The 25,572-nt window shown below is 44.1% G+C and overlaps 1 protein-coding gene across 4 annotated transcripts in view; it reads left to right on the forward strand.

The window, feature by feature from the left end:
* The window catches only part of DSG2 (desmoglein 2), a 164,369-nt gene that overhangs the window by 49,462 nt on the left and 89,335 nt on the right, over window positions 1-25,572 (forward strand). For 2 of the 4 annotated variants that reach the window (XM_040354108.1, XM_040354107.1), the window contains one exon: window positions 4,921-4,999. In XM_040354108.1, coding sequence (XP_040210042.1) covers window positions 4,958-4,999 — 42 coding nt within the window. In that variant the 5' untranslated portion in view covers window positions 4,921-4,957. Of the gene's footprint in view, window positions 1-4,719; window positions 5,000-20,850; window positions 21,368-25,572 lie in introns of those variants that run through there. The other 2 variants (XM_040354110.1, XM_040354106.1) reach the window with 2 other exon arrangements.

Here is a 25,572-nt window from a genome sequence, read left to right on the forward strand (position 1 = left end):
AAACTAATTTGTTAGCAACCCTGCCTAAACACCAGGGACCAGTGTACTACACATACAATTTACTGTGGTTTTGTCAGTTGCGTCTGTGGTGAGCCAATCACCTTGAGAGCTGTAAATATATTTTTGTGTAATGTATAAAACATACAGTAAATGGGACAAAACCCTGTAAAAAGTATAATAAAATCATTCAAATTTAAAATTAAAAAAGCAAACGTTAGTAAGGCAAAGCTTGTAAGTGGGTGCAGCAATAATAACTTACACACAGCCCAATCTGTAGAACTTGTATTGTAGTAAAGGAAAAACACTTCACAACAAACCTGGCGGGAGATTACCCAGCCAGGAACACTCACAAATTCGAACAGCGTGTAGTAGGGCTACGTATCTGCCAAACTGACAGCGTCTGTCTGGAGGGGCAGAGTGTTATTGGATTGTCTCGTACCCAAACAGGAAGATGTCCAAGAAATTGCAAACCCTAATCTTTCCCTCCTCGTCTGGAACTTTTCCCTGACACTAATACTGTCCCTGACAGACTGGTAACCAGTCCCTACACTACCCACACGTGAGTGTGCGCCAAACCCAGGGGCCAGGGTCTTAAATAAACTCTGCCACACACACAAGATGGCCACGAGTCACATGGGCAGCAGGCATCCAATCGGTTCACTGCCCCAGTGACTCAGGAAACTATAGAGGAACCATGTTCCTCATGCCTTTCTTTGCATTGCCGCTGCGGTTGAGCGCCACCTGCAGTGGAGACAGCAGACTGCAACTGCCTACCAGCTCCAAATTGTCCCTCATTTGAAGGGAATGTCCCTTTTTGAGACCAAATACCTCAGTCTCTCCTGCAGCCTCTGATGTCCCTCTTTTTGGTCAGATGTGCACAACTCTATACAAAATTTATTATTTTACTATCAAAAGTGTTATGCTGCACTAAACATTTTTTTAAACCTCTATATTACTGCATTAGTTATTTTGAAAAACCAATATAAAAAGGGAAAAATAGAGGTTTAGCCAATAATTTTCTGCATAGTAGATCTTCATGGTCCTTGTAACTGGGGCAGGATGTGTTCTTACATCCTCATACCTCCCAACTTTCTGAGATGGGAATGAGGGACACCTATCAGCAAAAGTATGCAGGCATAGGACACACCTTTTGCCACGCCCCCTAAAAGGAGAATTGTACAAAAAAACAAGCTTGGTTAAACACACAAGTGCATTTTTACCACTACTATTCCTTTGAATTTACAAGTGCAGCAATTTAGAAAATGGATTAAAGGTTTAGTACTGGAAAACACTTTTTAATAGACAAAACGTGCATTTTATATACATCTATATGGATCAGACCAAAATGAGGGACAAATGAGGAGGAATGAGGGACATTGCTCCAAATCAGGGACAGTCCCTCGAAATCAGGGACAGTTGGGAGGTGTGCATCCTGTGTGCCTCTTATCATTTTAGAAAGTTGGGAGGTATGGTAAGGTATTGGTAGTTTGAGATATTTCCATTAAGTAAATTAATAATTTAAATGCATTCACCAAAGCAGAAATCCAGGTGAAATAATCTTCAATAGGTCAGATTTACATAGCAGAAGATGGGAATTAGCTTTGTATTGTAACTGTACTCAAGTGATTGCCTAAACTTATTAAAACACACTTTGCAGTCTAGACATTTTCCTGATTCTAAATGTATGTATTAATATTCAAAAGGCAAAGAGCAAAATTGTGCAGTAATCTAAGGCAAACAAAAACTATGTAGCAAAAAGTTTGATTTCTGATTGGGAGCTGTATGGTGCATAACTTCACTGATAGGCTATCATCAAAGGAAATCTATTGCACTGTCATTAAATAACATAAGTGGGTGCAGTGGGAACATTTGTATTTACCTGTAGGGTTGCCAAGATCTGTCACTGTCTGATTAATTTAATTTTGGAGGACTAGAGACTGAGACTGTAGTTTCTACAGATGAGTCACCATGCAGGAATGTCTCACACTGATTCACCTCTGACATCACACTGCATGTCACAAACTAGTCTGGGGTTGGTATGATCAGCTAGGAGCTTGCCGAAAGAACAACATGCTGATACAGCACAGTGAAAAGCATAACAAAGTTTGGCAAAAAATATATCACAAACTGCTACTCATTCACTATACATATTTTGTTAATTTCTGCAACTGTGAACTAAATATTCTTCAAAGTGTACTTGCTAGAGTTATGAATATGTACTGCTCACTCCCATAGGAGCCTCAGGATTTTCAGACCTTCTCCTTACACACAGCCAGGCAACAGGAATTTTGCAATGTTGTCATATAGGCTGAATCAGTCCAGGGGATTTTTGTTTTGTTTTTGTTTATTTAGGGGATACATTTGGATGGGGCATGGAAATCATGGGATGCACAGAACTGTAGGACTTGAATGAAATCTTAAGGACCTGCTAATCTGGCTGCTAGTTATTAGCATCAACAATGCTGCCCTCCCGTAGGATTATTGGCACTGCAAAAACAGTGACAAAAAGTTCCAACTGAAGAATGCAGGCGCTGCTCCTTGGAGAAATGCTAATACAGCTAGTTGCTTCAGACCCAAGCTAGAGGTGTAGGATGGCTTCTGGCAGATTTGTATTGCCTCTAAACTGTCTCTTGGTTATGGCTTAGCAAAATATTGTGTCCGACTCCTGCTGTCCCCTCTATCAAGGCTTGGGGTGTGGGAAAAACAGAAAATTTACTCACTCAGTCCCTTGTGAGTCCTGAAGTACAAGAGGCTGCTGTACAGACTTATTGCTACACAGGCTGGAGCTTGTCTGTCCGGATGACTTCAGTTAAGTCTAACTGAGGCTGATAAGAAGGGGTGAGACTCTCAGTTGCACCTTCTCTCTTCTTCTCCTGTCCTTCCTTCTGCCTAGAGGCAGAGCCCCCCAGCGCCGGAGGAATACCCTCCAGGCGACTGGACCCTGGACTCTACTCTCTAACTGCTAGGCTCCTGAACATTTATGGCCTATTTCCCCACCTTTTGGGCCTTACAGCCCCAGGGATTGGTGGAAACTCCATAAATATTCAGGCTTTAGCCTCTGTTCCTCCACCCCCTAAGTCCCCCTAACTAGTTTTGGAAGCCAGGGGGAGGTATCAGAGGCCCAGGCTTCAGAGCAATGTGCACAGCTAGGCACAACAAATTAACCTCAGCTCCTCTTCCTACAGAGGAGCCAAACTAAATGTTATGTACCTACTCTGTACACTAAGGGTGCTACAAATATAAATCATACTTCATATGAAATCAGTTCACAACATACTAACATTATCAAAGCGCAATATATTTTTCAATACAAAGTACCTCTTTCCTGTAAACTCTATCATGGCAGATTGAAATGTAGCGGTGTGTTGCCACTACATACTAACATCTACGCATATCCACCCTGCTGCCAGACATCCATACATCACACTTGTAGACAATGAAAAGTCTTTTGCTTTGTTTTATTGTTTTATTTGGGGAATTGAATTTGGTTGGGGGAAAGGGATATGGGATGCCCATAGAATGAATTGGTATTTGCAATGTTATAGCTGCACCGACTTTACATTGAAACTGTCTTTGAAGTTTACTTCAGACCATACTCCTCTGCACTCTCCTTGCAGACTTCTACCTCCAGGACACTTCTCCTCCTGCGCATCCCTTTCCTGTCACAGCATTTTAACATCCTGTCCCACCATCTTGAGCTGACTAGGCCTCACTCTGAATAAGTCCTAGGAGTAGTTTCACTTGATGATTCTTAATGGGCCAGGGGCCTGCAGTACCCCTTCTTGGAGGCCCTAAACTTTAGTTAAAAAGAATATTTGATGATTGACTACTGATCCCAGCAACCCCCGACTTGCAAATCATGTACCCTCAGGCAGCAACGATTTGGCACAAAACCCCACAGTCTCTTCTCTGGCTCTGCACCCAGCTCCCCTGGCATGCCACTTCCATACCTCCACTGTGCTTCACTCACCAACTCCTGCCCTAAGTCCTCCCTGAAGGACTTAACCAGACCAACTGCTTCTCCAGCTCCTGTTCCAGGACACCTCTCCATGACCGTTTAAGGGGAGGCTCCCTCCCGAGCTCCTCTGCCGGATCCACCCCCAGATGGGCATGTTTCTCATGCATGCAGTATTGCACTCCATCCTTCAGTTAACCCAGCCAACAACTCCTCCCCAGCAGGCTGACCATGAGTATATGTAAGAGGCCTGCTCCCTGTCAATCCTAGTTGGGGATTGATCAGAGCTCCTCAAATGTACTCCATGTCACTCCAACTCTCAGCCCTGCCCCTCTTCCAGAACATTCTCACTGGAAGCAGGGAAGGTGTGCCCAAAAGCTGAAGTACAGGTCAGTCACACCCACTGCTACACTAACAGTCCTAGCTCACAGCATAGGCCTGCTTAAATGTACCTGCACTGACAGAACCTACAAAACGCTACCACCTACCTGTGGTAGAGGGTGCTACAGTAATATAAAGGATTAGCAACTAAACAGCCTGCGTAAAGTTAAAAGCAATCACATAACTTTATGATCACAAGTTTCTGTGCCCCACTGAAACATTGGACTGCAATAAAAGACTTTGCATTATAACTTTTGCATTTTGAAGTCTTGTGAGTGACCAGTGTTATTGTGTTGGAGCAGCGCCTTCTTTTGTGTAAGCATGCAGGCAGTTCACAAAATTATATATATATATATATATATATATATATAACAGCCAGTGCCATAGAAATGCTTCCTCTTCTACCTGCATGCCATTTCCATGGTTCATCAGTAAAGCCACAATGGCAGCAAGTTGGAACATGCTTACTCATAGCAGACTTTTTTCTATTAGGTTTATGATTTTGGCATATATGTGAATCTCTATACACTGTTGAATCACTGCACCTTCACTATTGTTTAATTCTCTCTTTACTTACCATGTAGGTATCGACTGTTGGCATGCCGACTATGAGAAGTGATCATGATGACAACCTTCAGTCAGCAGACAGTTTGCAGCATTCATGTAAGTCAACATTACTTTACAAGTACTTAACAAAGATATATGCTTCTTCCAAGTAATGCAGATCGGCAGACGTTTCCTCAAGAACAGCAGGGCCACTTTATGGCATTTTTTTATTTTATTTTTTTTACTAGTAATGGCGTCAATCTGCGATTTTTATCGTGACTGCGACATTATGGCGGACACATAGGACACTTTTGACGCTATTTTGGGACAATTGTCATTTATACAGCGATTAGTGCTATAAAAATGCACTGATTACTGTGTAAATGACACTGGCAGGGAAGGGGTAAACCACTAGGGAGCGATGAAGGGGTTAAGTGTGGGAGCGGTGGGCAACCAGTGACACAACATTCATCACTGCTCCCGATGACAGGGAGCAGTAGATCAGTGTCCTGTCACAAGGCAGAACAGAGAAATGCCTTGTTTACACAGGCATCTATCTCCCTGTTCTGCAGGTCCGTAACACGATCGCAGGACACCGGCGGACATCGACATTTGAGTGACCGTGTGTATGCAACACAAGTTTGAGCCAACATTCCGTCGGAAAAAAAATCACGGTTTTCTTGTCGAAATTTCCGATTGTGTGTACGAGGCATAAGGTTATTGTTTCTGTGAGAAATCCTGTTACCATATCCAAGTGATAAATAAATATACAGAAAGTTCAATAAATTCATGTGACTTTTGCTTGACAGACACCGTGAATCCACCACCTTAAGGGCTCTTTTACACGGACGGCCTGTTCAGGTCCGCCTGACAGGTTTTTTTGCGGACCTGAATGGGCGCTCCGTGCTCCTCTATGGAGCCGCGGATGTCAGCGGTGACATGCCTGCTGACATCCGTCCCGCTCCGATCCGCCAAAGTGTGACGGAGGAAAAACCTACTTTTCCATCCGTCTGGCGGATCGGATCGGGTTAACACGGACAGACGGTCCACGTTCATCCGATCCCCCCATAGGGGGAGTGGAGAAAAGACAGGGCGGTCCCTGCACAGTGTGCGGGGACCGCCCTGTCATCTGCCGGCTCAGCGGGGATCAACAGAGCAATCATAATCATTTATATTACTGTAGCACCCTTTACCATAGTTAGGTGGTAGCGTTTTGTAGGTTCTGTCAGTGCAGGTAAATTTAAGCAGGCCTATGCTGTGAGCTAGGACATTTTTAACACACTGCAGCCAGGGGAATCATCAGTACAGGCCTTGCAGCAGGCCTCAGCCCAGCTCTCCCCAGAGATGCCTGCGGAGGAGGAGGAGGAGGATGACACTGAGCAGCCTACTCTGGCTCAAATTCTCAGGGCGATGAACAAATGCACGGCCACAGCGCAGACTTTGCAGGAACACTTTGGAGGATTGAAAGAGGAGGTGGGATTGATCTGCCATGACTTCCAAAAGATTAGGGAGCCCCCCAGGGTCCCACGCTGCAAAACATCCCGGTGTCCACTAAATTTAAATATTTTGGTGTCTGGGTTACGCGTCAGCCACTCGACTATATCGCTCTTAATTTCACACCTTTGGTAGGCAGAATTAGAGATAAGTCTAAAGTATGGTCAAAATTAATAATGTCCCTGGTAGGTAGAGTAAATCTCCCAAAAATGGTTTTCATGCCGCGTTTGTATATTCTGCATAATACCCCTATGGTGGTCCCGCTGAAAGTCTTTAGAATTATCAATTCCCTTTTCCTGGCTTACCTTTGGCTTAACAAACCTCCAAGAATTAAATTAGAACAGCTACAGAAGCCTAAGGAGGCAGGGGGGCTAGCTCTCCCCAACCCTTGGCTATATTATCTAGCCTCTCAGTTGCAACATATTGCCCGAGCTATATCCAGGGGGATGGGTGACCCGGTGGTGGCCATATTACAGCATATGACTGGCATGGATAGTGTAGTCACTGGTCTTGAAGCCTTACAATTTGCCAAGTCAAACAGGCTCTTCCCCACCTATGCATTGATTCAAAAAATCTGAAACAAAGTTTGTCAATTACAGAACATAGACGGCTTTACAGGGCACAGCCCAATTTGGAACAATCAGTACTATGGGGAGTTGCTTCTTTTGACGTGTGGGGAGCGCTGGAGGAGGCATGGGGTCACCCACTTGGTTCATATCTTCTCTGGTGGCCGTCTGCTCTCTTTCGTGGAGCTACGGAAGAAGTTTGGACTGCCTCAGTCAATGCACTTTCACTACCTGCAGTTGAGTCATGCCGTTAGGGTTCAGGCTGGGAACAATCTGTGGGTCTTGTCCCCTGCCACGATCTTTCACTATATGACTGAGGTGTCCAGTTTTAAAGGATTTATTTCCAGATCATATGCCATGCTACTCTCATCCTTCCTGCTGGGTCATCCCCTCTCGGGTGGTGTGCTCCTGGGAGAGGGATGTAGGTTGCTTTTGAGGAGGATCAATGGGAGGAGGCATTGCTAGCTATACAGGGGTCCCTGCTTAACGTTGCGCAACGTCTATCACAATTGTACATTGTTCTGCGCGTACACTTTACGCCTGCTAGGTTGTATAGAATGGGCCTGGTGGAGGATGATACCTGCCCCAGATGCGCTAGAGACCACAGGGACCTTATTCATCTGATGTGGCGGTGCCCTAAACTGCACCCCTATTGGACAGGGGTTCTTAAAACCCTGAATGAGGTGTTTCTAGTCCAGGTTCCACAAGACCCTAAAGTGTGTATTTTGGGCATTATAGACAACTTGCCACTTGAGGACAATACGAAAAAAGCCATTGGCAGGACCCTCTTCCAGGGCCGCAAACTTATCCTCCATCACTGGAAGGCCACGGAACCCCCCAGGTTGGGCGAATGGATAGCTCAGATGGAATTCACTCTCCGGGCAGAGAAATATATATACCAGCACAGAGGCCGACAGGGGAAGTTTGAATTGTTGTGGGCCCCCTGGTTGAATACACCGGGGCTAGCCCTGCTCGAACTGGTGTTGGACAGGTTACTTCTTTAAAATGTGGGTGCAGCGGTACACACTTGAACCAATATACTGACACATATGGGGAGAGTGATTGAGCCGGGGTTGGTTCTCTGCCCAATATGGGTTGGGTTATGGAATGTGAGAGACTACATATATTCTTTTCATGTTTTTGTAGTAGTCCAATGTTGTTCTACTTGAATTGATAGCTTGACTGTTTGTTTTTCTTTAATGTTTTCTGGAAAACGTATGTAACCTTATTTTTTATTATATGTGCCAATAAACATCCTTTTTTGAGAAAAAAAAAAAAGCTCAAGACGGCTCAGTAGGTGATAATATGGCTGGCTGCTCAACACAGCTCAGGTAACAGAGGGGAAGCTAAGCAGCCATCCAACCAATTGGAGAGAAGATGAGGGACTTGTACTTGTACTTGTAAACCAGTCCAGTTTCCAGAAGCACGATATTCTCCAGCATTCTCCTTAGGATGAGAAATTATATTGGAGAGGGGGTTATTATCAAAATGTTATGGTACAGCTCAGTAAAAATCCACTAACTAGTCATGCACCCAGATTTAGTCTTGGGAACAAAATATACATTGTGTAAATTCAAGACAATGATCTGTCTTTAAAATGTATTCCCAAGATAATGTGGTTTCACGCCAGGCACATAGCATATAGTCCCTTCTACAAGAATACAGTATCCACTATTTCTCCCTTAACAGGTAGGGGTGTACTAAAATCTGATTTATTTTACTAATGGAGTACTTTTTTTTTTCTAAATAACAATTATTCAGGACTTATGATACCTCGAAAGTCCAATTCTTTGCATCTAGAATTATGACTAGGGATGCTGGTACCTATACTTCAATATTGAATAATTTGGGTCCACATATGCTTATATATTGCACTGTACAGAATAAATCTATATATATTTCACAGCAGTAATGAAAGATTACAAGGGAGCTGCAGCAAAAATCATAGCTATTGAAGTTGTTTTTGACTGGACAAGGCAGATAATTAGTTAACTGCAAGAAACCTAATTTTGTATTACATTTGAAACTAGGGATGAGCAGGTCATGAAAAATCTGATTATTCGGCAGATTTCCCAATCCACACCCATAAGCCAGCAGTCTGCCAAGTTTTCATTTTCCAAACCACTGGTAATCATTGTGAAAAGGCCTTTCCTTTCCTCTTTCCTTTTGTTAACAAAAACACAATTACAAGTCTGGTAAATCAGGCATATACCACAGAAAGAGGGAGGGCATGAGTGTAGTCCTGAGCTAAATAATTAATAACGGTCCATTTGCCCTTCAGCATTGGGCAAGTGCAATACTAGAGTCCACTATAATGGGGAATGCCTTTCTATACTCTGATCTCAGTTGCTAAGAGACATGGGCTCTTCAGTGTAATTTCAAGGCTATGGGCCTACTGCTACCTGCTCCCTGTGATCTGGTAAAAAGTCCAGAAAATCACTTTACTAGTTCAACCAGCACATGAGAGCGGTAAGGTGTATGTCAAGCCAACAATCTCTTATTAGTTTTGCATAAAGTGGACAAACAGTGGTTCCCTTTGCTTTTTACTGCTTTCTGTGGATCCATCAGGGTAGAAGCCCCTGTGTAACCTCCCTCTGTCTACAATAAATTGCCGATTTTGTGTTAGTAAAAGTTTGGTGATAGACGATTTGCGCTTTTCAGTCTTCGTGCTTTTCAGTCTGTTACAGCGTGACAAATGTGCCATCTCCATTACGAACGCTAGTTTTACCAGAACGAGCGCTCCCATCTCATAACTTGCTTCTGAGCATGCGCGTTTTTTTCACGTCGTTAAAGCCTACACACGACCATTTTCTAAATTTTTAATGCCCATTTTTCACTTCATGAAAAATGCTCTGGACCCTACACACAATCGTTTTTAATGACCATTTAAAAAAATTCATTTTTCACGTCATGAAAAACTGTCGTGTGTACGCGGTATTAGGGTTATTATGCTCAATTAGAGGAAGGAGCCTGAGATGAAGCTTTTTAAGAGGTCATAAAAGGCTGAATCTAAAGAGGAAGACATTTTTTATTAAGTGTCCCAAGTTGGACACTGCCCTTTCTCAGGTTTCTAAAAAAACTCTCTCCTTTGAGAATGCAGGGATCATTAAAAATAAAATAAAAAAAATGGACAGAAAGGCTGAATTTTTACTTGAGATGCCTCAGCCTTAACTTTGGGACCAGTCTTGGCCTCAACATGTATAGCCAGGAATTTGATTGAACATTGGTGTCCACAGGCTGGATCAGCTGCTTTCTTTTAATACCCTGATTGATCAGATTAGGGAATTGCTTCCTATCATTGCCAAGTCAGTGGCTTTTTTGGTGTCAGGGATATTGGTATGACTTTAGCCCTTGTGAACTCAGCCAAAAGAGCTATTCAGCTTAAGTCATGAGAGGGTGATTCTACCTACAAAAACAAACTGTGTCATATACCATTTGAGAGTAAGCTTTTGTGTGGCTTATGAGATCCTCACAGAAGGGGAAGAAAGGGGTTTCTGGAGGAGGCTCTTTCTTAAACCTCCCAGAAAGCCTGATAATAAGACCAATAAGATCCAAGTAAGAAAAGATGGTCCCTCAAATCGAATAAACACAAAGGAGGAGTACTCTTTACTTTTTAACCCGCACCCCCCCCCCCCCAGGATAGTCAATGATGCCAGGCTAGGGGTGGGCTTAAAGCGGTCTTTCTTTTATGATTAACGGGTAGAGTTAACAGAAAGCTCCTACATCCACCAATTTATAAAAGAGGGATACAGGCTGGAGTTCTCCCGCCTACCTTCTTAGAGGTTTTATATCACCAACTTGCCGAGAGACCAAGAGGGACCATGAGAGGAGGCTAGCCATAATGAAACTGCTTTCTCTGTGGGTAAGGGAAGAAGTCATAGTGCAGAGATTTCAGGGTTTCTACTTTTACATCTTTCTGGTCTGAAAGCCATCAGGGAAATTGTGTATGATCAACAATCTGATCTACAATAATTTTTGTACTGAAAACATTTATTCTGCGAGAAATCTGATTTTCTAAAAAGCCTTCATGGTTACTTTGGACCTCCAGCTTCACGTCCCTATACATGATTGGCTTCAAAGGTTCCTGCAATTTGCCATACAAATAGGGCAGGGCCTTCAGTCCTGGCAGTTATTGGCACTACCTTTTGGACTTATGGCAACATCCAGGTTCTTTACAAAGATTTTGACCGAGGTTATGGCCTTTTTTTCAGCTTTTTTCAGCCACAAATACTTTCAGAAGAGAAAGTACTGAAGTTGGTCTCCACAATACAGATCCTAAAAGCTACTCCAGTAGCACCTGTCCACCACATCATAAGGAGAAAGAAAAAGGCGCTTCTAAGTGCAGTATTTCAAAGATTCTGGTCGCTTGCGTTCCAGTGTGGTTTCCGGAAGTCAGGCTTACATCTCGCTTTCCTGCACTCCTGGGATGATAACAGGTGCTGCCCGGTTCTCTCCCCACACGGAGGCACAGGACTACATAGGATTGCACGGATGATACAAGGACTACACAAAATTTATACTGAAATGATCATTCCTTATGAGAATCTTGTAAGCATTTTTAACCAATTGTTTTCAATAAATCTGTCAAATGCTGCACTTAGAAGTGCCTTTTTCTTTCTCCTGATTCCCTAAAGCTGCTTCTCACTGAAGTGCTGCTATAAGTGTCATTTCTAATTGCTGGTTGGGACCAGATGAATTAACCCTCACAGAAGCACCCTCATCCCTTTAATTTCTCTGTCCATCAGATCATGCAGGTCTTGGGTCTCATGACATCAGCGATTTATGAAGTATCCTGGGATCAGCTGCACGCCAGTAGTCTCTTTCTATTTGCATTAACATAAACTTTTTCAACACAAGCTTTCGGGGTATGTCCACTACTTCAAGGTCTTCGAGCAGTACTAATTCACAAAAGTACTGTATTAGCAGAATGTAAAAAAAAAAGAAAGTGAATCTTTGGAGGGAAAAAACAAACACACACACACACACACAAACAAATGTGCATGGCAATTGTAATCAAACCAGCCTAGCTAGTGAGATAAGACAGAGGCACAACTATAGAGGGGGGGGGGGGGCGCTTGGGGGATGACAGTCACAGAGGGGGTTATAAAACTGTTGGATAATGAGTAAGAAAACCCATATCTAAACTTTGGCCATTATCTTTTGTGTCAAAAAGAACTTTCATTCTTAGCTCATACATGCATAGAGCGAATTGGTTGCAGGAAAGGAATTCGCTCAATTCTCCCATCAACACAGTATTCATGTGGGACGCCCTCCTGCCGAGCTGTTGTGTTCTCACAGCAGGGAGGGGGGGGGGGGAATAAAACTAGAATAGTTAGTTAGATAAGGGAGAGCTGTAGATGGGGGGGGGGGGGTCTACAGCTCTCCCTCATCTTACTAACTATTCTAGTTTTATTACTATTGCAGCGTACATTTGTTTGTGTTTGTATTTTCTTTTTCCTTTCCCTCAGAGATTGTCTTTTTTTAACATTCTGAAAATACTTTTGTGAATTAGTACTGCTCGGACCTTGAAAAAGGGCATATGCCCCTAAAGCTTGTCCTGAAAAATTGTATGTTAGTTCAAATAAAAAAAGTATTACGGACAGTACTCGCAAGTGCACTAATATGGCTACAATCATCTTGGATCGTGAAAATGTAGCCATAAATCCTTGAGATTTTATTGACATTCCCCAGATCAGTTTTCCTGGATCTCTGATGGTGGGAGGATCTCTAGAACCTGAGGCAGGGAAGGTCCTAGGCACAGAGGTCACCCATCCAGACTACCATAGATGCCATCCGCTGGGGGTGGGGGCTCACTCCGAGGATTACCAGAAGCAGGGAGCACTAGAGGAGCGGAACACTCTTCCAATTACAGGGAACTACTCACAGTACATATGTTCTAGTCTTTTTGGACAATGCCATGGTTGTGGCCTACATCAACAAACAGGGGAGCACACATTTGGATACCCTCGTATCCTTATCTCTCCAGATCTTCAGGTGGTAAGAGAAGATTATATGTTCAATCTCAGCAGTTCATGCAAAAGGATCCCCAAATGTTCTAGTCAATTACCAAAGCAGGGTTCAGACTTCCAACAGTAACTGGGAACTCAACCAGGAAGTATTCAGACATAACTTCAAAATGGGGGTACCTAGACATAGATCTATTTTCATCCAGACAGAACAGGAGAGTGGAGTCGTTTTTCCCCCTGGTAGGAGAACCTTCGGCTCTAACGACTGATAAACTAGCACATCTCTGGCATTTCAATCTAGCCAATGCCTTCCCACCAGTTGCCCTACTTCCACTGATGGTCAGAAAAATAATCACAGAGCAAGCACAGGTGATATTGCTAGCACCTTGGTGTTCTAGGAAAAGCTGGTTTTCAGCCCTGGTATCACTGTCGGTTCCCCTCTCTGGATTGTGCTGAATCGTGGGATTTATAGTCTTGGGGACCGGCCTTGCATCCAGACCCTCAGATCTTCAAATTGACAGGTTGGAGGCTGCAAGACAGATCCTGAAAGGCAAAGGTTTTTCTAATAGGTTGGTTGATACACTACTCCTAAGCTGCAAGCTGTATACTAGGAACATTAAAGCGGTAGTTCACCCTCACTGACTTGATTTTACCATCGAGACAGGCATTGTAGCGCGAGCTACAGTATGCCTGTCCCGATTTTTTTAACCCCGGACTCACCTTGTAATCGTACATTGTAGATTTCGGCTCCCGCGGGGAATGGGCGTGCCTATGGAGAGGGAGGATGATTGACGGCCGGCCCTGGCACGTCACTCTCCCCGAAGACAGCCGGAGTAGGTCTCGGCTCTTCACGGCGCCTGCGCACAGGCTATGCGCAGGCGCCGTGAAGAGCCAAGCCTATTTCGGCTATTTCCGGAGAAGCGTGACGCGCCAGAGCCGGCCGTCAATCATCCTCCGTCTCCATAGGCACGCCCATTCCCCGGTATCTTCGACGTATGAGTACAAGGTGAGTACGGGGGTAAAAAAATCGGGACAGGCATACTGTAGCTCGCGCTACAATGCCTGATTTTATGGTAAAAGAAAAAAAATATTTTTTTTTTGCGTTGATAGGGTGAACCCCCGCTTTAAAGTATGGAAGACCTTTAGAGCCTGGCTAAGAAATCATGGATGAGAGTCCTCTTATCCTGCCATCCTAGACTTTCTTCAGGATGGTGTTTCACCCAGTACCTCTAAGGTTCAGATTGGTCTTTCGGTCTTTTTAAGGTTTGTACACTCAATCGGATATTCCGACAACAATTGTGTGATGGAAGGGTTTTGGTCTGGATAATCCGACCGTCTGTATGCTCCGACAACATTTGTTGTCGTAATTTCCGACAACAAATGTTGGATAGCCATGCTCTCAAATTGTCCAACAACAAATGTGTTCCGTAGGATTATCCAATCGTGTCTGCACAAGTCCCTCGGACTAAACTCCAAAGCACAAACACGCATGCTCTGAACCAATGCTAGCCATCAGACAACATTAGCAGAAGTTGCCCAAAGGGTGGCAGTAAAGAGCTGAAAAACCATGTCGTTTTGTGTATGTTGGCTGAAAAAGTTCTGCCGTCTGTATGCAGAACAAGTTCACGCCCAACGCCCTTCAGACAAAGATCCACAAATTTGTCCAATGGAAATCCAATCATGTGTACGAGGCTTTAGATTCCAGGCTAACTGAGAATCAAAAGATTCCTTACGAATAGGGTGAGGTATACACCTAGGAAGGTCAAGTCTATTCCCCCATGGGATTTGTCATTAGTATTAAACTCTCTAACTAGGGTACGCTTTGAGCCTCCTGAGGAAGCAGGTTTGAAATTGCTGACCCTTAAAATGGGCTTTCTGTTGGCAATGACCTCTAGAAGAAGAATTTCCGGTATGCATTCTCTTTCCTGTAAAGATCCTTTTTCTTATGATTTTGGAGGATATGGTTATTTTAAAGCCAGATGCTCTTTATTCGCTTAAGGTATCGTCTAACTTCCAAAGGTCACAAAATGTTGTTCTGCCCAGTTTTTGCGGTTTCTCCAAAAATAAGAAAGGGGAGTACTTAAATTTCTTAGATGTTAGAAAATGCTTTATTAGGTATCTAGAAGTTTTTGGAAGTTTTACGAGTTCTTGTAACTTCTGGTTTTGTATAGTGGCCCCAAAAGAGGGCTTAAGGCCTCTAGGAGTACCATTGTTAGGTGGATTTGAAATGCTATTTTTCTAGCCTACAAGCATTCAGTTCCATTATCGCCTGTCAGTGCTATGGGTTGCAGGTCTGTGCTTGCAGTCAGTGTATAGCAGTTGAAGCTGGTCGCGAGAGTTACCTGCTGTTGTATCTAGTGTTGATTGTGAAAAAAAAATTATGTGAGCAAACTGGTGTATATGGTTTTAGAAAATAAACAGACAGTTTTGCACTATGAAGGCTTTCTTTGTCTTCCTCCTTAACACCAATGAGAGATACGGGTTCCATTAACGAGTGAAATCGAGTTGCGGTAAAACAAAGCCTCCCGAGGATCCACAAAGGGATTTTCTTCATACATGCAAGTCTTGCTGGGTATACATACCAGCATTTCCATCTGGTGAGTGTTTAGAACACTCAGTGGTGGTGTTGGACACTTGCTCGTGATTGGTTAGATTATAGAAGAAACTGCTAATCCCCAGATCTCATTCACGGCACAAGGCACTTCCGGAGATTAATCTTTACAAATGAATGTTATCATTTATGCTGCTTGCTGCACTAATTGATTTTGTTAAAGGAATGTTATAAGCACTTGTTGTCACTTTATTTCGTATGAATTTCATGTCACAAAACAATTTGTAGACTATTGTTTTTCGTTTGTATATTTATTGATTGAAGTTTTACACACATAGACAAGTCATATCCACAAATTATTTTACAGTCAGAGCAAGCACTTATATATTTTTTTTTTCAGTGCTAGGGCACTTTCTACTATATCGCCAGCCACATCATGGACCAAACTAGCGGGTGCTTTGTGGAAAGAGATTGAAAAGGCTGCGGTGTGGTCTTCATCCCATGCTTTCATCAAGCACTACCGAGTGGAAATGCTATCCAGCCAGGATCTTTCCTTTGGAAGGAAAGTTCTACAGGCTGTGGTCCCCTCCTAAGGTACGCTTTCTTGTTTGTCCTGGTAGACGATTAGGGAAAACCTCAGTTAGTCTAGGAATCAGCGCCAGGACAGCATCTGTATTCCCACCCAGATTGTTGGTCTAGGTCTATGGTCTTAGGATCTGTTACTATTAGAAGTTTTTTCTCCCCTTGTGCACATTGGTGTAGGTTTTTTGCCTCTTACAGTTGACGGAAGCAGGTAGGGAGGGGCCTTTTAATTTTTTTTTTCTATGTGTGTTGCCTGTTGCAGGAGCCAATCATCTCTCATGTAAGCTGTCCTGGAAGATTCCCAGAAACACTGTTACTGGTAAGACTAACTGAAGTTTTTTCTGTGCTTTTTCCTGAATTTTTTTAAATTTGTAACAAGATCTGTTTAACTTTCCCTTGACTCCTGCATTGGAGAATGTGACGTCTTGATTAATCTGGCAAAGTAAGGAGCACAGAGGATCAAAAAGAGATGACCCTCCAACTCACCAGATCCTCAGCATTCTCAGGACCTTTACTGGAAGGGTTGTGACGTCACCCTTGCTGAAGCGCCATGGCCAGAAGCTGGGGTAAGCAGCCGTATAAGATGGTGGGTTACACGTGTGGCTGTGGTCGAGTACTGATTTGTACAAATTAATGACCCCAATTTTTGCATGTAACTGCTCATCTAAGTGCATGCAAATACTGAACCTACATGCAGATACTGCAGTGTCCAGGGTCAGTGTTTTTGTGGAGCTTTTGGGCGCAGCTAATCGGCCAGTTTGTATGTGGTCATAGCAGAGAGTGCGGCTGCGTCCAGAGGAAACATTTAGCCACCTCGGAATGTAGCAAACTATCCGCCCCAGCAACCTTTGTGAATACAGTCTAATAAGTCATCCTTCCGGTTTAGAGTAAGGTCCCCTTTAGGCTACATTCATACTAGCCTGCACCAATTGTTTTTCTTTCAACTTCATTTGAAGTGACACTTTAATCAAACTGTACAGCAGGACAATGTGTGCAAATGTGGTGCCATCCTATATGGTGCAGAAAAAAGCACTGCGCTGGCAGGACGCTAAAAAAGTCCTGCTAGCAGCATCTTTGGAGCGGTGAAGGGAATGGTGTGTATACCACTCCTGCCCATTGAAATTAATGGGCACCGCGGCTATACCGCCGGCAAAGTGTCGCTGCAGCGGTGCTTTGTGGGTGGTCTTACCCCTTTTTCGGCCGCTAGCGGGGGGTTAAAAGCTCCCTGCTAGCGGCTGAATAGCACCGCAAAATTGACGGTAAAGCGCCACTAAAAATAGTGGCGCTTTACCACCGACGCACCCACCACTAAAAATAGCGGCTCTTTACCACCGACGTACCCACCGCTCCTGTGTGAATTGGGCCTTATTCAGCAAAAATCAACCATACACATCCATTACTTAAAGCGGAATGTCCCCTAAAAGGGAATGATCCACTTGTTTGCCTCCTCCCCCCTCCTCCTCCTCTTTAACATTTGGCACTTTTTTTTGGGGGGGGGGGGGGGCTTACCTGGCTTTGAGAGGTACCTGCTTCCACTTTTGCCTATATGTTTTCTCTCTTATGAATACGGATGTGGCATTGTGAGTGCTCCCCTTTCCCCCCTATTGCCGCCCATTCTAATTTCTTGCCCTCCTGAGGCCGGTCCCTGAGCTACTTACTTACTATATCAAAAATAAAAAAAGGAATATGTTTTTTGCCTTATTATCTACCTTAAATCACATTGCTAATTGCATATTGTATTTGTTTGTAGCCTAAATACTGAAATTTGCACTTAAAACTGTAATTTTGTAACTTTTGGAAATGCCAGTAAAAACCTGGCTGTGCCAGTAAATTTCAACCTGGTAGGTTGGCAACACTGCTGGGGAGTGAGCAAGAGAGGGTGGCTACCAGGGATGAGCTTCCATTCATTCAGATACAAGTCCAAACCCCCCCCTGAGCTATCCTGCCAAGAAGGCTTCATAATGGACAAACAATTATAAGTGGCAGAGGCATTCCCCGCCTCACAGCTGCATGTATACATGCTCCTTTGCATATGTGTGGATGTGGGGTAAAGAATGCCTCCATTGCTTATGATTGTCTGTCTGCAGTGGCAGCTTCTTGGTTGTATGGGTCCAGACTTGTCCCTAGTGACCACATTACGACATACAGTGGGCCATTGAAATCAAATGTAGCCCTCCTCTAAGGCTTCATGTACACGGGACTTTTTTACAACCTATTTAACTTCTGCTTTGTCATGTTAACATGCTGCGTTTAGCGGCGTTTTGCCGTGTTTGCTCTTAGAAATTTTCAATTTTTTTTTATAAATAGGCCAAAACGAAAAACTTCTATATACGAAACCGCAAAGCCGCATTTGGGGTCTGAAACGTCGGAAACTTTGGCATTAGAACTCATTTTTTTTGCCTTAAAAAAACAAACAAACTATAAACACAACTGCCTAGAAACAACAGTAAACATCCGGTGTACATGTACACATAAGATGACATTGAATGAGTTCAGGGGCAGTTGAAAAAAGTGTCCAACTGCCTCTGCACGTCCGTTTAGCAGCAGCAGTGTACATGGGGACTAACAGGAAGTCAGATCACAAAATAATAAAAAAAAAAATTGGGAGATTTGGAGGAGGCTGGGAGTAAAAGTAGGGACTTTTTTTTAGTTAAAGCGGGGGTTCACCCTAAAAAAAAATTCTAACATTACATTGAGCTCACTTCCGACATTGACAGTATGCTGATCTTTTTTTTTTCTTTGCCGTACATACCGTTGTATCGTTTTTTTCCCCCCCCGGCTTCCGGGTAGTGAATCCCGCGGGAGTGGGCGTTCCTATGCACAGGCTAAGTGATTGACGTATGACAAAAGCTTCCCCCCGGCGCATATGGCCGCGTCACGAGTTGCCGAAAGAAGCCGAACGTCGGTGCGCAGGCGCCGTATAGAGCCGACTCGCAGTCCGGCTTCTTTCCGCAACTCGTGATGTGGCCGTATGCGCCGGGGGGAAGCTTTTGTCATACGTCAATCACTAAGCCTGGGCATAGGAACGCCCACTCCCGCGGGATTCACTACCCGGAAGCTGGGGGGGGGGGAATAACGATACAACGGTATGTACGGCAAAAAAAAAAGATCAGCATACTGTCAATGTTGGAAGTGAGCTCAATGTAATGTTAGAATTTTTTTTTAGGGTGAACCCCCGCTTTAAAGCGGATGTCCGCTGAAAAAAAAATATTAAAAGCCAGCAGCTACAAATACTGCAGCTGCTGACTTTTAATATTAGGACACTTACCTGTCCTGGAGTCCAGCGCCGTCCGCAGCAAAGAACGAACAATCGCTCATCACTCTGCTGCCCCCTCGCCATCCTCGGTGAGGGAACCAGGAAGTGAAGCGCTCCGGCTTCACTGCCCGGTTCCCTACGGCGCATGCGCGAGTCGCGCTACGCCTGCCGATTGGCTCCCGCTGTGTACTGGGAGCCGAGTGTTCCCAGAACACAACGGGGGGGGGGGCGACGGGAGGTGACGTCATGCCCCCAGTTTACCCGAGACTGTGTGGCCGGAAGTGGGTGCAAATACCTGTCTTTAGACAGGTATCTGCACCCCCCTCCCCCTGAAAGGTGTCAAATGTGACACCGGAGGGGGGGGAGGGTTCTGATCAGGGGGAGTTCCACTTTAGGGTGAAGCTCCGCTTTAAGTAAAACTACAGGCAAAACTTTTTTCTATTTTTTATTTTGGGTAGAGTATAAAGAGGGTTATAACCCGTCGGATTTGTTTTCGTTATCTGTGTCCTATTGCCGAGATTTCCCTGACAGGAAATCCCTGCAAATTAGGGGAATTACTTGGGGACCCCCAGAATCTCCAGTGGAAGATTTCCCCTCAATTACTTTTCTGGGGACAACCCAAAATGTGGGATTTTCTTTTACTTTCAATTATAACGGTAAACAGGACAAATAGAGAGGGTGAGTCTCCCTATTGGGGAGCACAGATAGCAGTAAAACTGACAGGTGTTCCCTCCCTCTCAACTCTAAAACTCCAAAAACAATAAAAAGTTTTGCCTTTAATTGTACTTTAAAGTCTAAGCCAATGGATGTCAGCTGGCTAGTGACGGCCCATCCATAAGGGGTGTCACCCCCCTAATCTACATGCGGGGTGCCGGACGCATGGATTCCAATAAGGGAGGGGGGTGGTTAATCATATGACTTGAGCCAGAGGCTCTAATAGGCTTAAAAAAAGGTGGGTTTGGGGCGCAGAGCATTGCGCCCTGAGACCACTCAGTTGTGTGACAATAGCGAATGAATATTTGCTATTGTCACACTGATTCTCCTCCCGGACAATCAGGAAGCGGGAGGAGCGGGATTGGCTGAAAGGAGAAGTGATCGTGTTGGCCAGTACCGAGGATGTACGGGGAGATCTGGAAGGGGAAGATGGTCGCCATCATCAGAGTGATCCCTTCTGCTCTGCATTGGGGAGGGTAGTCTGATTTCTGCTGACCCACCCGGGAATAAAATCCATCACTTCCCTTAGTAAAAGCAACACTCACAGTACACACTGGCTAGGCACACAGTTAACCCTTTGATCACCCTAACTGTTTAACCCCTTCCAAGCCAGTGTCAATAGAACAGTGACAGTGCATATTTTTAGCACTGATGACTGTATTAGCTTCACTGGTTCCCAGAAAGTGTCAGATTTTGTTGTTGCAATATCCAGTCCCATCACAGTCAAATCCCACCAAAAGAAAGCTCTATTTGTATGTTTATTTGTGTACAGCGTTGCACGACCGCACAATTGTCAGTTAAAGTAACGCAGTGCCGTATCGCAGAAAACGGCCTGGTCATGAAGGGGGGGGGGGGTAAGTGGATATTGTGGTGGCATGACATACCTGACACTGTAAAATGTGAATGGTGGGACCAGTCCGCTCTCTAGGAACACACAGACATTTGTAAACACCGGGAAGGGACATTAGTAAACATTGTGGTGACAACAAAGTAGTATAGAGAGAAAGTCTCATGTAGTGAGAGGAGTCCCCTGGGACACACCTAGCAGTGACGGTGGCCGTGTGTCACCCCGGGCGGGCGCTATCACCTGTATACAGACACACACAGTACAGTCCATGTCGTGTCACAGCCCCTCCCTGCTCCCTTCCCCTCCCCCGCTCTCTACACCTTTCTCTGTACCCGCACGGCTCCATTTTCTAGTGTGGTGTGAGGAGTGCGGAGTCCAGAGCGGTCCTCATCCCCGGTGCCTTTCCTCCCTCACACCCGGACTTCTGACTGACTTTATCCCAACTCCCCCGGGCTTCACTCACTATGCGGCGGTGTCCGGCCGGAGGAGGCGTCCTTCTCCTCATACTGGTAAGTGTGTGTGACTGGAGGGTGAGGGGGATACAATGTACACTCTTTATTGTCTGCAACCAGAGACTCTCTCTCATATAGAACAACGGTAATTATAACTGTGTGTGAGAGAGAGGGAAGACGTGTCTGTGCGTGTGTCCGCACCTCACCTGTGGAAGAGTCTAGACCTCAGCACCCCGGAACCAGCATACTCCATATACTGATTAGAATCCATCACAGGACCCTACCACCATTATTGTGGAATCCATCTCACACTCCAATGGAATGCCTGAACTTTCTACATTTTGGATAGAGAAGGAAAAGAATAAAACCCCTGCTGCTTATTTTATATATTTTCTTTCAGTGTACCATAGAGGATAATAGAAATGCTGACAGAAGAAAAAAATAATATATGCATATATATAATTTTAGTATTGTGTGTGTTTTTTTTTTTTTTTTTTGTATTTATTTTATTAAAAAATACATGAACAAATAGATAATATATACATATATAACAAAACATTTTTTGCATTCATGTGAGTTTTTAATATTGCGTGTGTGTATTTATTATTAATATTAATGAAAAGAAAATGTTATATATAACATTTCTTTTTATTAATGATAAACACACACACTATTAAAAACTCACATGTATGCAAAACATTTTTAGTTATAAATGTATAAATTATCTATATCACATATGCGTTATTTTCATGTATTTAAAAAAAACAAAAAACGACTAAAGAGATAGATAAAAAAACGAAAAGAACTCTGGACAGCCGCACTCCAAAATGACTTAAAATAAAGTTGGTCTTTTAATGTAAAAAGTACATACAGGCACTGCAAACAACAGGTACAGAATGGCCGACGCGTTTCACGCTGCAATTCAGCGCTCAGCCATGACTAAGCGCTGAATTGCAGCGTGAAACGCGTCGGCCATTCTGTACCTGTTGTTTGCAGTGCCTGTATGTACTTTTTACATTAAAAGACCAACTTTATTTTAAGTCATTTTGGAGTGCGGCTGTCCAGAGTTCTTTTCGTTTTTTTGCTACAATCAGCATTGCCGGCACCCTGGTGGTTCAAACTACCCTTGATGACCTATGAGACTCACCTGGAGCGGTGAAAGAAATTGTCTGTAAAGAGATAGATAGATAGAGAGATATATATATATATATATATATTAATGTGGTGCTTTTTTATTTTTATTTTTTTTGCCTGGGTATAGATCTATGTATATCCCAAGCCTGTTCGAATCCACTAAGGCCACATTCACACAGCCAGCATCAAAGTCTTGCGGCTGTAAGGACCAGGGCAGGCCAATATCGCAGCCTATCGCACCACTTGCTTACTGGGCACTTAAACCCCCCTCCTGCCCAGACCAATTTTCAGCTTTCAGCGCTGTCACTCTTTGGCAATTACGCAGTCATACAACACTGTACCCACCTCACTGAGGGGTGACATAGAGGTGGCACTGATGGGCACTGGGTGGCAATGATGGGCACTGATCAGCACTGGTAGGTGAGACTGACAAGGCACTGACTGGCACCACTGGTGGGCATTGATAGGTGGCACTTTATTGCACTGGTGGTCACTGGCAGGCAGTACTGGTGTACACTAATGAGGCTGATGTGCCTCTTCCACTGGGGACCAATGTCCCTTACACAAGAGCCAGTGATCGGCTTTTTCTTCTCCTCACGCTGTCAACGTGAGGGAAAAAAACCAAACAATTACTGAGCTTTATTTACATCACGTGATCAGCTGTCACTGGCTGACAGCTGATCACATGGTAAGGCGCTGGGACCGCCCCCTTACTCGGATCTGTGATCACCCGAGTCTCCGTCTCCGGGGCGCGCGCGGCGCATGCAAAGGGAAGGACGTCTATTGACTTCCTCCCGGCAATTGAGGTCTGTGCTGTAGCCGTAATTTTTTATGGCTATTTATGGAGTTGGTTACACTGACAGAACTTGTGCAGATCATGCACGTGGCCGGTTAGGACTGCACACCACCCAGATCCATGCGTTTCTGCAGTGTGTATTGGCAGGTGTTTCCGATCAGTGGCAGACAGGAAGTCTGATGAAGGCTGATGCTGTCTACAACGATTTATGTGTAATCGCACACAGATCGATTACCTGCAGGTTGGGGGGGGGGGGATGTGCACCCCTGGACCTGTAATATGTGTATTGTAAATACACTCATTTGGGTGGTGTATGGCCCTAATCGTCACATCAGAACAGATACAGATGTGCCATTCATGTCCATTCCAATTTCAAGAAAAATAAGTTCCCATATAATCCCGACTGGCAGCTGGATGTCGGTGGACATATTTGCTCACATCCAGTCAGGTCAGTTGATTTGAATCTGAAGTCAAACTTATTGCATTCCAGTCAGACAAAGCTGGATGTGGGTAGATCTAGGTGGACGTACATAGGCTTACATCTGACTGCCCGGCATAGAGGTACACTGCATTCCATTTTTATCCGTGCAATCATGGGTCAAATGCAGACTTGCTGGAGTGGATACCCCTGTGGGAGGTTTCCGAGGTGGTGTTGAATTTTTGATGGCTGAAAAGGAAGCGATGCTTTAGCAGGCATGTGCTGCATATATGTATTGGCCTGTTCAAGGAGAAGAATAAGGTGGATCCGGGTGACTCCTGACTTAGTTATTGTTAGTTGCTGCATGAGCTGTGGTCACCCTAAAGCGATTACTGCACTATTTAATGCTACAGATCTAAATGCACGTCCAAACGGAACTTTATTTTATTTTTTCTTGAAATTAAAGTATAACTAAAGGCAAAACTTTTCTTTTTTTTTTTCTTTTTTCTAGTTTTGGATAGCGTGCAGAGGTTTCATTGAAAGTAAAAGTAAATTCCACATTTTGGGTTGTCCCCAGAAAAGTAATAGAGGGGAAATCTTCCCGATGGGGACACTAGTACTGATGAAATTGGGGGCCCCAATGAATTCTCTTAATTTGCACGGATTCCCTCTCACTTCCTGTTTGGCTATGGGACAGGAAGTGAAGGGAAGTCTCCACAATGGGACACAGATGGTGAAAAAAAGACACAGGTTTTACCCTTCCCCGCTCTATCCACAATGGGGGGGAGTTTTGTCTAAAGTTCTACTTAAGTGTGAAAGTTTTTTACTGCTGCCTGTGGCTTTATTAGAAAATCATAGGTACTCAACCTGTGGCCTACCAGTTGTTGTGGAACTACAAGTCCCAGCATGCCCCAGCCTTTGGCAGTCATGCTTGTAACTGTCAGCCTTGCAATACCTCATTGGATTAAGTTCTGCAACAGCTGGAGGGCCATAGGTCAGGCACCCATGAAACCAGACGTGGAAGTGAGTAAGAATTTCAACTAACACAGACAAAGATAAAAATGCATTTTTAATGGTGTTGAGGAAAACTAGAGCCTTTTATATCTGTGGTTACTGATGAAGATTTTTACTCACTCACTCTGGTAAAACCATTGTCTTCATAACAGGAAGGTAGAGGAAATCTCTGACGCAGCTCCAGATAGCAGTATTAATCCAATAGAGCGGGGATAAGCAATTAGCGGACCTCCAGCTGTTGCCAAACTACAAGTCCCATCATGCCTCTGCCTCTGGGTGTCATGCTTGATGCTGTCAGTCTCGCTATGCCTCATGGGACTTGTAGTTTGGCAACATCTGGAGGTCCGCTAATTGCTTATCCCTGCTAGAGGTTCTAATCCTGCTAGTATACCCATAACTAAAAAGAAGTCTAGGCTGGACATACATTTCGCCTGCTGCGACTAGATGTGGCTGCGACTCTGTTCAGTATAATAACAGAAGTACCATGTGATCCGGTGCAGGCCAGTGCACTGCATTGTGTCCTGTGTTTGAGATGTCATTAGGTTAACATTGACATCCGCTGCAGACCACAACTGCAGTGTGTTTTGAGCTTGGTGCAGCGAACACACTTGGAACGCAGGCTTCCCGCACAATGTGAACAGGCCCTTACGCCACTGAAAGAAAAATATTCTTTCACACTATACTTGCTTTTTTTTTTACTGTGCTTTCCATTTTCATTTTGTTTTTCCTCTGACACAAGTCATGCATATTTACACACTTTGGAATTTGGATGGGATTATTGGCCACTGACTAATGCTTGTTAAAGAGGAAGTAAACCCTCTCAATTTTTTATTTTTTAATAAACCCTGTAAGAGAAAGGCATAATGAGCTAGTATGCTGTGCATACTAGCTCATTATGTG

The sequence above is a fragment of the Rana temporaria genome, chromosome 5 (assembly GCF_905171775.1).
Source record: "Rana temporaria chromosome 5, aRanTem1.1, whole genome shotgun sequence".
NCBI lineage: Eukaryota > Metazoa > Chordata > Amphibia > Anura > Ranidae > Rana > Rana temporaria.